This window comes from Silurus aristotelis (genome assembly GCF_946808225.1).
Source record: "Silurus aristotelis genome assembly, chromosome: 24".
Classification (NCBI taxonomy): Eukaryota; Metazoa; Chordata; class Actinopteri; order Siluriformes; family Siluridae; genus Silurus; species Silurus aristotelis.
Window position 1 is genome coordinate 12,559,710 of NC_139597.1, and position 16,347 is coordinate 12,576,056.

The following is a 16,347-nucleotide window of genomic DNA, read 5'->3' on the forward strand; positions in this document are numbered from 1 at the left end:
TTCATTTTAAAAGACTTGTCTTATTTTCTCTTGCATATTTTGCTCTTTTATAAAGAAAAAGTATTTCTTATCCGATTACTCAATTAATCGATGGAATAATCGGTAGAATACTCGATTACTAAAACAATTGATAGCCGCAGCCCTTAAATATATAATAGATTTAAAAAATATAATAGAGTTCAGTACTTTAATAATCAATTTTTTTAGAACTCATTCTGCATACCTTTCATGCCTGAAAAAAAAAAAAAAAAAAAAAAAAAAAAATATATATATATATATATATATATATATATATATATATATATATATATATATATATATATATTTATTTATTATTATTATTTTTTATTTATTTGTATTAGTTGAATACTTAATACAAAAAAGTAAGTACATTAAGCACTACTAGCTAAGAGGGATTCCAGTATTCATTTCATTCATGACACAGCAGCTGTTCTTTGTCCCTCATAACAGATTTGATGACGCATGTGTTTGCTAACCAATTGATGTAAAATGAACAACAAGAAGAGAAGCTGAAGATCTAATGATCTATCTATTTACAAGCTGGGTTGTTTATTTTTCCATTGTTGATATTAATCATTATTTGGTTTGATGCTCTAAAAGGAAGCTGTTCAGTTCATATCACAGCGCATATGCATTCTCACATCTGATCAGGTCAGAAAGTCGGCAGTTTCAAGAAGAACAAGAATATATTTATCTCATACATTATGGTGTCTATTATAACAGCCCATATTCAGATACATGTATAGTGGATGTTTATATTAAATATCTACTTTTAAAATGTGCTGTTTCAAGTTTTCTGGTAGGAGAAATTTAGGTGTAGAAAGAGTCTCATGTGTCAGTCTCATGTGTCAGTTTCTGAAGTTTGCTGGTAAGGAAATTACTGTCCTTTATCACTATAATTCAAGTAATAATACAAACTATATATCAAACTATCAAACTATAGTCCCACAATCTCCCACATCGTTACATTTTAAATATAAACCATGTAAATGTGCATGATGTCATTTTTTGTAATCTTTGGCTTTTTTGTTTTGTGCCTGGCCTTAAAACATTACGCCAACATGTATTATTTTGTAGAACTGCACAATCTGCCACGTGCTTTTTCTAATTTAATGTAAATGTATTCGTCAGAACAGAATAAAACTCATTAAACAGAAAACTTTAGCCACTGAGCTCCCACAGTACTCAGAAATCCGAATTCAAGTTCATTTCCATTACTTCATTAAGCAATTTTACTGGTATACAAATTCATATATATTGAGAATAACATTTTAACAAGTTCGATAGAAACAAATATTTTGAATTGTATAAGAATCATAAGGTAACAAGAATAATAAATTAACAAAAAGGGGAACCGAATAAGAGCATTAACAGCGAGACAAAAGCTCATTATTGAGTTTGAACTCTGGCCTTCTGTATCCATGCTCTGGTGCACGCAAACACACAAACACTTACACTTACACTTTCGAGAACATCTTCTGCTGACATCATTAATGCAGCTAATTAATGTTATGCTACACCGAATTCTAAGATAAAAACAAATACAGTTTGTACTCTTTCTCTCTTACCTTCCTTATATCCTTAAAATACTGCAAATATAGACAGGACCATGTAACGAGTCCCTTTTTCAAAAACAATTTTTAATAAAAATGCAGTATTTCACAGCAGAGTTTCCAATTCTCCTGGTGTTAGCATTTCTCCTGATTCACTGGTCTCTACCTCTCACTCACACACACAATAATTGGTAGGTGACCTTGGTGGACTACTAGGTGTAAATGAATGTGTAAATGCGCGTGTGCTTGGTGCCCTGTGATGGGATTTTGCCTATTCAGGAGGTACTTCTGCTTTGTATCAATTGTTCCCTGCTCCAGACTAACAGCAAACCCTGACTGCAATAAAGCACTTACTGACATGGAATGAATGAAAATAAATCCAATATGTGATAATAAGCTGCTGACAGCAATTCCAGCAATAAACATATCCTCCTGCACAGACATTGTAGACTGTTAGCACATAACACACCCAATGACACAATTGTTAGCTATTTCCTGTTGGATCTACCAGGTCATGAAGGGAATCTAAGATTGACATATACGAAATGGTCGATTGATTAACACTGTGATCTACAAATTCCTCTAGTACAAGTAGGATTATTATCTAAGTTCATCCATTCCCTTGATTAAAATTCAAAATTTGCCACCACTGACAAAGGAACAACGCATTCCCTAACTATCCATTGTCACACAAAGAGACCTTAGCTAATTTTAAAGTAGTTGGTGCGGTCAAATACTCACAGGTGGATGTGTTAGGAGAGGATAACATGGCATGCTGGTTCTTACCCAAGAGGCTTCTCTAGTCGACTCCCCAGGGAGCCCACTATTTCCCCCAGAGTACAGTACACCTGTCCCAGGAAATCCTGCAGAGTGAGAGAATTTAAGAGTTGGAAAGACAGACAGAAAGAAAGTAAGAAAAAAAAAGAGAGAGAGGAAAAAAAGAAAATGTTACATGTTCTTAAAAACACTATAAACATGGAAGATGCGGCAGTAAATTAACTGCACGGTGCAGTTCAAAGGAGCGATATATGAAAAGAGCAAGGATGAGAGAGGTACACAGCAGCATGTCATGAAACCTTTGGCCTCGCTGTTCATTAAGGGTGCTGTAGCTTTCTTTACTTCCCTTGATCCGATCTGAAATGCAAGGGGACACATTCAGCCTTCACCTCTTCTCTAACAGCTGAAGCTTTGATGCAAACCATAGGTGGAGATCAACAGGACAGGCGCACAGCTCTCCCAGCATGCCTGTAATGAGCTGCGGCTGACTGCAACTGTGCGAGTGGCAAAGGCAATATGCGGCTGTTGGCTACGCAGGCCGAAAGGGTTATGAGGAAACGGGGCAACGATTTTGTTTCTGCATGAGCTAATGGAAATGGAATCAAGTGACGAAAGTTTAACTAACATTTAATGAAGTGTGCCACTGCAGCACAGCCAGTAGTAATGTATTCAGACTAGAAATTTGTTTACAAATAGTTTGTTGAAAAAATGAAGGTGTCAGAATTTAAAGCACTGCTGGGATTTAAAGACGTCTCATTCAATAAAATATATAATTGCTGGCTAGATCTTATAGTCCACACCAAATCATAGACATTACAAAAAAAAAATCTCTAACTTAAAACTAACCTAACCACTATAGTATTTGATTGGATAATTAAATAAACATATAAATAATTAGCACTATTATTTGATTTGATTTTGTCGTGGATCTGAAATGTAAATGTCTAAGCACTCCCTCTTTGTTTTTCAGATTAGCCAAAGGGTTAGGTGTTCCTGTGATTGTTTGTATTTCTTCTCCTGATTTGGAATACATTCGTCAAGATCTACAATTCATACAAATTTGGTCTCTAAGGATGGACAGATATTAAACATCAAGTCAATGTTGAGATGCACAGATAGAAAAAGGTCATGGAGAGTATGGCTTCATTGCAGCCGTTTTCCACAAAACACTGCCATTTTTGTCTATGTAGCACATGTTATTTTAGACCGACTCATCCTGTTTTTCCAAACTGATGTCAGGTTTTTAAACCTGGTCTAAAGAAAGAACAGTAGCAGACTCCAGAGACGAATGCCTAAAACACTAAAACACCTAGTAATGACATCCATCTCAAGTGAGCGGGTCACAGGAGGACACGTGAGATAGATAAACATTTTAGGTGCCATTTGCATGTGTCTTGAACATGGTATGTGCCTTATTTGGCGAATTTGTTTGTGATGTCACATAGGGATGTAATAGCTGTAAAACAGCAAATAATGACACTGAATGTGTCCCTCACACCTCACATTGCTTCTCACATTATAAACCTTGTAAAAGACACATGTACCTTTACACTTTACACATGTATTTGGGTTATCGCAAGATAAATTTGCATTATTTAGTAAGTAAGCAATTGTATCCTGTATATTTTGTGTGTCTCAAAGTTACGTCTTGTAATAAAAAATACAAATAAAATAGTAAGCTAACAATCCAATGTAATAACCTGTAACTAACAATGTAACCTGAATGAAATCAAACAGCTGGAAATGTTTCAGTGTCTGTTCATACCATACACTGTGTTCTCATCTTACAAGTAAACAAAAGGAAAAAAATCAAAGAAATTTCTTCTCCCATGAGCGATGAAAAGCACATTTCATCATATTTAGGATGCTGAGCTATGAGCTGGGAGCTGTTCTTATTCGGCAAACAAACTGCTAAGAATAAAAGAAGCTTCACCCCCACTTTCATGCTACACTGCCCTTTAATGGTTCTGAAATTATACTGGTTTATTTTTAAACCAATATTTAAAAAATACCCTAGACGACATATCCGACACTGTGTATGACTGCATAGTGCCCTTTTTGAAGAATTTAGCAATTCTACTTTGCTTTGTTTTTATTAGTTACATATGAGATACAAACTTGGTAATCTGTGTGATGCATTAAAGAAAGAAAAAAAGGTGCTTTTTACTTTTCATATCACTATCACTATATCACTATAGAGACAAGTGAAATTGTTTCTTTGCATACAAAGCGATCGGGAAGCTGGGGAAGATGAGAGTTAAGGGCCTTGCTCAAGGGCCCAAGAATGACAGCTTGACGATACCAGGGCTTGAACCCCTGAGCTCCTGATCAGTAACCCTGAGCCTTAAAAACTGAGCTTCCACCTTTCATGCTTAAATACCAACACACAAAAAATAAGTTACATTTTTGAATTTTTTGTCAGTGTGATATTACTTGGTGTTATGCTTTTCATTGTTAGATGGTGAATTTCTAACAAACATATCTGAATGAGTATTCTGTAGGAGTTTAAGTCAAATGAGAACTTTTGTGTTTAATTTTACATTGTTAAAATCAATGATTAAGCTTCTGGCTTTGATCAGAAGGTTGGGAATTCAAGCCTCAGTATCCCCAAGTTGCCACTCTTGGGTCCTTGAGCAAGGCAATTAACTCTCTGTGCTCAAGAGGTGCCCTAATATAGATGACCATGCGCTCTGACCCCAGATTCCTAACATCACTGGGATATGTGAACAAAGAATTTCACTTTGCTGTAAAGTATAAAAAAAGGGGATGATTGGGGGTTATTGAGAATAGTAGAGCCCTAGTACATAATACTTTCCAAATGTAATGTACTGTTACATGTACTGTTTATTGTACTGTGTACTGTGTACTGTTTATCGAAATGGACTGTTTGATGCACAGTTTTGCCATGCAGGCTGCACATGCTTGACTTATTATGTCAAAAGATATGCAGTAAATAGAAGTGAAATAACACTTTTTCACAGATGAGTAAGCAGCTTGAACTATTCTATGATAAGAGCAATGCATTAATGAAGTTTTCCTCAGAAGAAGTGCTACAGGCATTGTGTACATCTGAAAGGATAGAGCTTGTTGAAGAGGATAGGCTTCGCTCCCGTTGCTGAGCTGTTTACAGCTATTTATAAAACTCTGTTAATGCTGACACTCCTCCATTCCCATGAGCACTAACAATTACTGGTCTAGTCTCCGTCCGACAGATCCAATAAGAAAAAAAGGAATGGAGGCATCTCTCTTGTAAACAGAGGAATAAATACATACTTTGCTCCTCTATCCCTATAGCCTTCTTCCTTTAATTTTCACCTGCTTCCGGGAGCACAGTAACTCACATTTTAACACATCCCGGTAATGAGTTCGGCGTGGAGTGAAATCCCTGGGAGGTTAGTGACTGGATGTAGGGGGTTTATCTCTACTAGTTGGACTTGCGATTATGCTATTGATTTTTTTTGCGTGGTTGTGTGTGTGTGTGTGTGTGTGTGTGTGTGTGTGTGTGTGTGTGTGTGTGTGTGTGTGTTTATTGCAGAGGATGACTAAGTAGGAGAAGCAATAGGAAAAGCGTATATCTGATTTGTGGGATCATTTGGGGAAAGCTGTTTGCAGTCATGGGACTTGAGCGAGCAAGTAGAGTGTCTGTGAATGTTTTCAATTACTCCTCAGTGCTATCTGAGTGTGTGTCCCTCCTGGGGTAAACACTACCAGCACAGATGCACAGGAGCGATGTTTCAGAATCAGAGATGGAGAAATGGATAATGATTTAGATCAGTGCAAGAGAAGACAGGAATTAAGTCAGGCTGACACAACATGTACTCAGTTGTATAGATGGGGTGGATGGGGTGACAGTTCCTCTTGTAAAGTGGATGAATTGTAATATGCTAAACTTTCTCTAAAGTGGATGAATTACAATATGTTTAACAGAATCATTTCTCTAGGAAATGATGTATTATAGTACGAAACTGGAATTAATCTATTATAATATATTGCGTGAAAGAGTGTCTGCCATGAGCACCCATACTGAATCATCTTTTATTTAATTTGCTATCAAGACGCTAAGAGGCGGATTCTTAGTAATTTGTGCCCTTGCCTTTTAAGTGCTGAAACCAAACACTTAAGGTATTCTTTCACACGGTTTTCACAATCCTTTTTTTTTTTTTTTGCCTGTGCCTCCAGCTTTGTGATGGAAAAGGCAAAAAAGAATTGTGAAAACCGTGTAAAAGAATACCTTAAGTGTTTGGTTTAGGATGTTTTTGGATGAATGACATTTTTCTTTCACTTGAATAGGAAGACCCAAACATATTTCAGCATGACAGTATCCATGTGTGCAAAGGCAGCTCCATTAGGATGAAGGAAACAATATCTATCTGTATACATTCAAGTGACTCAACAGTAAATCAAAACATAGTTGCAGCACCTTTACATTATGATCTCTTACAATAATAATTTATCATATTAACTGTTCAAATCATTGTACAATACTACTATTCAAAACATACTCTATTGTGTAGTTCATTTCTGCCTTTGGCTCTTATGTCCAAGAAAAGGTTCCAGTCTATTTAAAAGAATGTGTATATCAAATTATATATTGAGATTAAGAGGTATTAGCAAAGAGACACAAACCTGATTAGATGCCAATTAATGGATTATTTAGTACTTTAACCAGTACTGATTTAATGCTGTTATAAGATCCAAATCATGACTTAACTGCTGATCTTTTGTAGAGTTTTGAAAATAAAGGGGAAAATACGGAGCAAGCAAACATTCCAGGCCAGTTTTTTTAAACAATGGATTGATAAACACACTGATGACAGATTTTGGTACATCAAATGGAGGGAGTTCATCATTAAAAAAAAAGGCCTGGTAGCCTCTGGTTGTATTTTCTTCAAAAAACAAAACAAAAAAACATGTACACGTATCATTGTAACACCTTCAGTAAGGCTGGGAAAAATAAGGACTCGGGAGGCAGGTGCTGGAGTGCGATTTGATTTATTTGGGGTTATTTCCGACTTGTCTTTTCAGCATGGCCTTTTTAAAACTGAAATATGTTCTTTAAACCAAAACAAAAACCCTCTACACTCATGCACACTGCAGAATGATTTTCTCTGCCAGTGCCTTTGTTTGGTTGGCATTCTCATATTTGCTGAAAACAAAGAGTAAAAATAGTGCATCATCAATTACACACAGGTGAACATTCATTAAATCAGTGCCCACATCCATTTACAAACACCACTTAATTATGCATACATTTGCATAAAGATGATGTTAAAATGTTGACGATTTTGAGGTTAATTCAATATGTTTCATTGAATTTAAAGATACTATTTGTGCCACTGATTGTTAATGTTCATATCTGTGGGCTCTGTAAGCTTAGGTATCAGATTGTCTGAAGATACATTAATATTCTGTATTTTATAAACTGTATTGTACTTTATAATAATACTTTTATTGTCTGTGCTTCTATTGCTGTTTTATTTAAAGTTAGCTTTGCTACCGTACTAAAAGGAATTGTTCTTTTTGTATTCGATTTTGAAGCAATAACTGTTGAGCACACTTTTCTTCCAGACAGTTTGGAAGACTACCAGCTTTGTCTGACACCATTTAGAGTCGGATTTCTGAGTGTGAGCATTATGCATTGTGTGAGCTTTAACTTTCTGTTTTTGTTTTACTCAGGGAACAGATACTGTCTCATCAGGCAAATCCTGTGTGTTGCCTTCAGGTAGCTAGCAGTTGGTCAGTTTAGCCACTTTGTCTGCTGCATGGCCTCAGCCGTAAATTGCCAATATTAAACTAAATCTGCTATAACTTTATAACAAATATTTGAGCATTACTTTTCTTAACAGAATAGATTAAATTCTGAGCTAATTGTTAAGAAAATCCACATGGATTTCAGATCACCATCTTAACACAAGATTACCAGCCATGACCTGCTGTTAGTTGCATCGTCTTACTTACTGTACATTGCGAAAGGCCAGAGTATAGTGTGGCATTTGAGACTGGGTTAAAAAAAGACATGCCTTGATTACCAATGACTAGGTTATACTGACAAAGACATTTATTAGCTCCCATCCAAACTCTCGTAAGACGTGTGTGCTTGCATTATAAACTGATATTATTTAATTCACATGTTCCTAAATTGAGTTAACTATAACATAAGCATTTTAAGCCGACTGTGCAGTTTGTGCCTCACTGGAATAATACAATTTGAGACCATTCCAAGAATTGTTAGCAGTGTACAGACTTTTGTTATCCTGTCGTCCCTTCAGGTGTCTGAATTTATGTGTATCAGAGGAGGAAAGTAACAACAACAAAACAACAAAATACTTCGTACTGTATTTAATTTGATTTTGTATCAGTACTTTTTTATTTCTCTAAGGTCCCCTGGTGGTCTAGTGGTTAAGATGCAGCGCTCCCACCGCTGCGACCCGGGTTCGATTCCCGGTCAGGGAACCATCCCCAGCCACTCTTAGTGCCGGTCCCAAGCCCGGATAAATTGGGGAGGGTTGCGTTAGGAAGGGCATCCAGCGTAAAACATGTGCCAAATCAAACGTGCGGAGGATCCGCTGTGGCGACCCCTAACGGGAGAAGCCGAAAAGAAACTACTACTTTTTTATTTCTCTATTTATTTTTTGGACAACTTTTTACTTTCACTCATTACATTTTTACACAAATATCTGTACTTTCTACTTCTTACATTTTTAACCAGGCTCATTACTTTAGCTTTAATTTATTTGGTGAAATGTCAATATTCTTTCTTGCTGATTGCACGCCGTTTTCAGCCATCAACCGATTTCCTGTCTTTGCACAGCTTTTTCAATCTACCACTGGTTTATCATTTCCTGGCTCTCACTCACCACAGACGTAGGCTTGTTTATGAAGCAAACAATGAGCATGGCAAAAGGTAACAAGAAGTATGGGGGTAACATGACTGAGAACAGAGACATTTATGATCACCTGACCATCCTAATCATCATCATCATTTCTTTGCTTGTGCTCTATATGGTGGATGTTCAGCCTGGATACATTCAATTTTTAATTCGTTTTGTATTAATATATTAATTAAGGCTGTCAAAATGCTAATTCATTTTAAAGGCACGGATTTATTAAACGTGCGATTATGCAGAGCGCATTTCTGTTTGACCCTTTATAATAAAAAAATACAAATAAATAAATATAAAAGAGGTGAAAGTAAAACCTGCAAAACGATTATTCACACCGTCCTATTTATTTACTCAGATATAAAATAAATAAATGAACACCGAAAAATTCTTTTTAATCAGTAAACATTTATTTTACTGATGCGCCAAGTCTCAAATCAGCACCAAAATCCGCCATGATGCGCACAATCGACAATTTACCCCCAGACACGTTTCGTGGCATTTTTCCCCCATACATTGAAACGAACTTAAATTAATGTCTTATTTGATTGTACAGATAAGAACAACACATCATTCGAATCTGTAAAGGGTATATTTTTATTTGTACACACTTATAATAACAACAAAATGCTGTGCTGCAAACAGACAGACATTTACAAGGATATTTTGTATTCATGCTCTATGTTGAGTTTTGTTTATTAATATTAGTAATAAATTTACATTTGCATAAAGCATCAAAATTTGTCCAAGCCCATGTTGATTGGGGTATAAAAAAATCGGAAAGTATTCATTTAAGGAACATTAGAACAGATAAAAATGTGCGATTAAGTTGCGAATAATCGAGAGTTAACTCGTGCCGAATAATCGCGATTAAATATTTTTAGTCGATTGACAGCTTTATATTAATATGACGTGAAGTCTAATTACCAGAGTGACACTAAAACTTTTAACTTAAGTTTATGTCAGAGCCCAAACTTCTTTACTTTAACTTGAGTAAAAAAGAATATTCAGAATTTCAACTTTTACCCGAGTATTTTAAAACATAAGTATCTGTACTTCTACTTAAGTGAAGGATTTGTGTACTTCTGCCACCTCTGTTGTGCGTACTTACAAATATCTATTTATCTGTTTCTAGTATTGTGGTAGATATATCCTAATTTCTTGCAAGAATGGCTTTATTTAAACAACATGACTTCTCATGTTACTGACATTGTTTTACATGGTGATCTTTTGCAGTCATGACCCGGGTTTGTCTGGTATTTCGAGAGCATCCTATGCCCTGTGGGTCTGTGTTTTCTTTGTTGTGTCATGATTTGGAAACTACAAGATGATGACATACAGATGACACAGCCCTGGCTGTATGATTGTTTAGTAAGCACAGATTCGGTAATGAGGTTTTTTAAAACCTCCTGTGGAGAAACTAAATCATCCACATCCATAGCAGATATTTGTAACACAAGGTCACTTATTGCTTTTGTTGGTGAATATGCAGCAGTATTAAAACTGATGGAAAGCACTTATGATTAAGAGCAACTCTTAATGCTATTCGCATGCCACAAAATAAATCGTTATTGTTTTTTTTTTTTCACATTAAGAACAAATACATTTTTAGTGACAACTGGAGCAGGGGATAAATGATTCATTTGCTGGAAAAAAAAAATATTGAACTGGCCATAATGATTAGCGCTATGTACAAAGGAATATATTTAATTCAAAGAACATCATCCCACCTCTGATGCATAGAAATGGCATTATCATGGGGCAGTTGTTTGGGGTTTGCTGATTAAGAGATGGGTGCAGATGGAATCAAGGAGATTCTCAAAAGATTTTAAAGCAACATCTTAAGACATCTTAAAGCCTGGGCCTTCTGGTAGGGTAATAATCCTGTGCATTACTCCATAGTTGTAGAAAAAAGCATTAAGATAGATAACATGGATGTATTAGATTGGATTGGATTGGATTGGATTGGGTTGGAGTGGAGTAGAGTGGGCAAAATAAAGCCATGACTCAATGTGTAATTTAAGTACCAGTTTTCAATTAAATTCTTGTTATGTTATATGTTATGTTATGTTATGTTATGTTGTGTTGTGTTGTGTTGTGTTACAGTTGTACAGTGCTATTAAGAATGGACATTGTCCCAAAGTCATTTTTCTACAGAATAAAATAGATAATTTACAATTAAATAGACTATAAAAATTACTTTAAATAACTTTACATTTATAAATCAGTCCATATCAGTCCCATTTAGCCCTTATGAGTTTATCCTTCATGAGCAAGCCAGTGGCGACACAGTAGACAAGGAAAAACTCCCTGAGATGTTAAGAGGAAGAACCCTTGAGAGGAGCCACACTCAAAAGGGAACCCATACTGATCTGGGTCAAACCAAATATCTATTCTTCATAGTTCCATCATTGTTGCGGTTATTAAGTGTTCATTGACACTTGAATGCAAAAACTGCTCATGGCAACTGTAGTCCTAAGACATTGTAGTAGACTGTTTAGATTAATTACAGTCCAAATCCATCTTCATTGTTCTTGAGTATAACCCTCCACAGAAACTGATAGACCTTCAGATTGTTCATTGGAACCACATTTGGCTGGAAAGGTTCCATCATTGTTGCGGTTATTAAGTGTTCGCTGATTGACACTTGAATGCAAAAACTGCTCATGGCAACTGTAGTCCTAAGACATTGTAGTAGACTGTTTAGATTAATTACAGTCCAAATCCATCTTCATTGTTCTTGAGTATAACCCTCCACAGAAACTGATAGACCTTCAGATTGTTCATTGGAACCACATTTGGCTGGAAAGGTTCCATCATTGTTGCGGTTATTAAGTGTTCGCTGATTGACACTTGAATGCAAAAACTGCTCATGGCAACTGTAGTCCTAACACATTGTAGTAGACTGTTTAGATTAATTACAGTCCAAATCCATCTTCATTGTTCTTGAGTATAACCCTCCACAGAAACTGATAGACCTTCAGATTGTTCATTGGAACCACATTTGGCTGAAAAGGTCAAATGTCCCCAATGTTCCAAGAACGTGAATGTGTGTAGTTTATTTATCCCACCTTATATACAAATCAATGAAGATTCAAATTTAGCTCTGATATTCAATGGTATACTCACATGTTTGGAAAGATTGGTGCTCTTTGAGTCCACATCGTACCTGCAGAGTGGAGAAGGAAAAGAATTTCAGTCACCACTAAAGCTTTCATATCATATAATGATAATGAAAATACAGAAGTAATTCTCTCTCTAAAATCTTTAAATTTATGCATTTCAGCCCGAATAATGAAGTCTGAACCACTGATATTAGATAATTAATCTTTTGTGTTTATATAGACAAAAGAAAGTGTGAAAAAAGGAAAAAAAACAGAGGTTGAAAACTTTGTCTTTTTTGGGTAGATCATTAACCAGATGATGATTCATACACAATTAAGATCTGAAGAGACAATCTCTTTATGTCACGCCTCATCATCTTAAGACACACTCGGCTGACCTCGCCGAACATCATGATTTAGTTGGAAAACTATGGCAAGTAATTTCACACTTGAGAACATGGAAAAGGCATTCTGTTTTCAGACTGATTTAATGTGGATACAAATTAAAAACTAATCTTACAATAAAAAAAATAAATAAAATCTGGTTTTGCAATGATCGTGCACGCAAGAAAATACAATACAGCAAGATTAAAGGCTGTAAAAAATTGGGTTTAGATGACATGCTAGGTTTGTAAACTATGAAATAGAAGCTTATTGTCATTATTTAGATGCTCCACATCACATTTTGAGATAAAAGCCTGCTGTTTGCTTTCATCTGCACAGACTCTCACACACAGTGATTTTCATTTGTTTTTCAGTCATTTTTGCCTCTTTATTTTATTTTTTTCCTCTGCTGTCTTGTTTGGTTGCATTCCCGAGTGTGCACAAGTGTGTTACACACATAGTTATGTGGGAAAAAAGTACATCATCTCATACCACAAAATGACATGTTTGATTTTTTTGCACTGCCCTAATTATCATAATAACACAGTGTTTTTAAAGTAGGAGTGCCACTACAGTAGTAATAGTAGATGGTTAGCTTTGTGCCCTGTCTGTGATCTACATTTACATTTATTAATTTTTTTTCAATGAGGGTTAGGTTGGAAGTGGCACAGTGGCAGGTTGACAGTACTTGGATTTAAACTCACTGCTATCCAATTTGTAATAGAGATCCATAGCCACAGAGGTGTGTGTGTGTGTGTGTGTGTGTGTGTGTGTGTGTGTGTGTGTGTGTGTGTGTGTGTGTGTGTGTGTGTGTTTGGCATCGTGCAGGTCTATGGGTAGACAAAAAAGCATCCAGTTTTTAAGACTAGTCCATTCATTACATAGATCATGTTTCTTCAGAAGATATAGATATCAAATGCAAGTACACACTCACCAAGAACTACAAAATCCCTACCACTATCGTTCATGCAGTTATCCAACGCAAAATAAAAATCATGCAGATACTGGTCAAAGCACAAAGGTTCACAACAAATACCAGCCTGGTGGAAAATGTGATCCTAGAGATTTAGACTGTGGCGTGTTTGCTAATAGCAGACAAGCTGTTTTGATTATCTTAGAATCTGCTGATCTCATGTGATTTGCCAACACAACAGTCTCAAGAGATATGCACAAACCCATGCATCAACTTACTGGTAGTCCTACAGGTGGGAATACCTTGTTGCTGAGAGAGATGTAAAGGAGTTTTCTAAACTGATAGAAATGGACCAAAAAAAAAAAAAAAAAACATTCACGACAATAAAACATCAGGTTCAACACTTTTACTTCTATTCCTACTCCACAGGAATTTGAGGATTCTGAGGGCAAAAGATCACTGAAATCGGAAAGATGACGACTGGAAACTCATAATCTGGTCTTTTTTTTCCCAATCTTCAGCTATCCAGAAATTAGAGGTTATTTGTAGAGCCTTTCTGCCAGCAAAAAACAGACAGGTTATACTTCTCTGACCTCTTTCACCAACAAGGTATTTTTGCCCGCACAACTGCCGCTCATTTTCCTTCATTAAAAAGCAACACATATTCTGATACACTTATTATTAGGCCTCAGTTACAGTACATAGAACTTCAGCTATAAAAGTCCCTGTTACTATAGAAACAACAACCTATTAGAGCATTAAATTAAACCTGTGCCTTGGCTTGCAGCCTGTGGTATAAAAGATATTATCCGGTATTGTTTGTCACTTGTTTCAATCTGTAGTTGGTGATATAAGCGCACAATATGCCAATTTTACCTTGCACCAATGATGTAAATCCAAATTATACAATCTAACCAAAAGAGCACTTGCATACAATGTAACAGTAAAAAGGGGGCACTAGTCTTTTCTGAGGTCTATCTCTGCACATCCTGTGTCATTCGGCCTCATTTAATGAACTTAATTCAAATACGTATATCGGTTCTGCGTGACTGAATTTAGTTCCATTCACATGATTAGTTTTTGTCCATTCCAACCTTATTTGATCAAGTCAATTCAAAGCCCTGCTGAGGAGCAAACCCATTATGCTGGTGCTGTGATACAATGACATTTCCTGCTGTCACTATCCTACTCACTTTATTTAAGTTGATACGAATATTACAGTTTGTCTTCGTATCTGAACCAACATGCCATAACACAATATTCTATAACGTAATTGGATCAGTGAATTGTTACCATTCAAGTAATTAGAAATTATTAGATGAACTATATTAAATAAACCATTTAATTGTTCATGTCTGGTATGTGTTATATAGTTTCACATTTTTAATTGTAATATAGTTTCCCTTTTTCACATATTCGCTTTTTTTAGGGAACATTTTTCCAGGAAATTTCTAGAAGCTGTCATGTAGTCGTGGATCGGATTTCTGTTAAATGGGAATTGACTAAAATTAGGGTCTTGGATAGTACTTTGACCCTTTCAGTGAAGAAATAAAGTATATTTTTACTATTGTCAGATCTATTGTTAGATCGTTAAAATGATTTAAATAAAAAATGAAAGTGTTTAAGAATTTTGGTAATTATTGCCTCTACTGACAATATGTGCAGACTATAAATACATCTTGATATTTTCTTTACATTCTAACTTGTACATTTAAAGAACACACACGTCCTAAGACTAGTTGTGGACTGTATAACAAATCCAATAGTGAGGCTAAATGTCAGTGCAGATCAGCAGCTGCTTGAATACATTTCTGAGTGTTTTGTGGTAATGAGGCAAAAAAAAAAAAGTAGTAGTTTAGAGGCCAGGGTGAGCAAACACATTTCTTATGTTCCTTCCCTGCACACACATTCTGATTTATAAATATTACATTATTGAATGCTCACAGTATGGCACTCATTTGCACTGACACAGATAAAAACGGCACACTTTACCCAACCAGCCATTAGAGGCTGCATAGACTAGTCAAGTAACACATTCAGTGCTACTGAGGAGATACTGTATTTTGTTAGTTTGGAAATACATCAGACTAGATGAAGAAAATTACGATTAACTGTAAAATTTTTTTAACTAATTTAATAATATCAGGTTCATATCACTTTATTAAATGTAGCAAAGGGTTTTTGTTGAATTGGTTTTGTTTATCTACAGACTATTAAAAAAATAACTATTAATGGTTGAATGAGCATTATGACAAGATCTTGTGCCTTGAAGGTTTAAACAGTGATACTCCCACATATAGACAGCTGTTAATAAGAAAAAGTAAATAAAAAGCAGAAACGTCACTTTTGACTTTTTTTTTCATTATATTGGTTCACAAAACGACAAACCTTCGTTAAAACTGAAATGTGTTTTTCTATTGTGTGCACCTCAACCAGCTAGACCAGTTAGAGTTTGTAGAACTGTATTTTCCTTTCAGGAACTCGAGCTGCGTCGAAAAACGCTGCGCCGCTTTGGGAACGCCTCAGCTAGAGGTAGCTTGGCCCGACGAGAAGCAGAAGCAATGCATTCCCAGCAAGCTGGGTGAGCGTTTCCTGTGTCCCGCGGCACAGCCTACCCTTTTTTCCCCAACCTACACACCGAGGTGTCTAGGTCCTGGGAGAGCCCATATGCCTATACACGAAAATATTGGAGGGTTCAGGAAGTGCGGCTATGG

At 35.9% G+C, this 16,347-nt stretch overlaps 2 protein-coding genes across 3 annotated transcripts in view; one reads left to right on the forward strand and one right to left on the reverse strand.

Moving 5' to 3' along the window:
• Window positions 1-16,347, forward strand: part of alg10 (ALG10 alpha-1,2-mannosyltransferase) — a 117,388-nt gene that overhangs the window by 89,033 nt on the left and 12,008 nt on the right. The gene's annotated exons all lie outside the window — the stretch shown is intronic.
• The window catches only part of LOC310719113 (copine-8), a 132,296-nt gene that overhangs the window by 64,759 nt on the left and 51,190 nt on the right, over window positions 1-16,347 (reverse strand). The window contains exons 5-6 of one of the 2 annotated variants that reach the window (XM_083528482.1): window positions 12,362-12,401; window positions 2,361-2,437 (exon numbers count right to left, since the gene is read on the reverse strand). In XM_083528482.1, coding sequence (XP_083384608.1) covers window positions 2,361-2,437; window positions 12,362-12,401 — 117 coding nt within the window. Of the gene's footprint in view, window positions 1-2,315; window positions 2,438-12,361; window positions 12,402-16,347 lie in introns of both variants that reach the window. The other variant, XM_083528483.1, reaches the window with a different exon arrangement.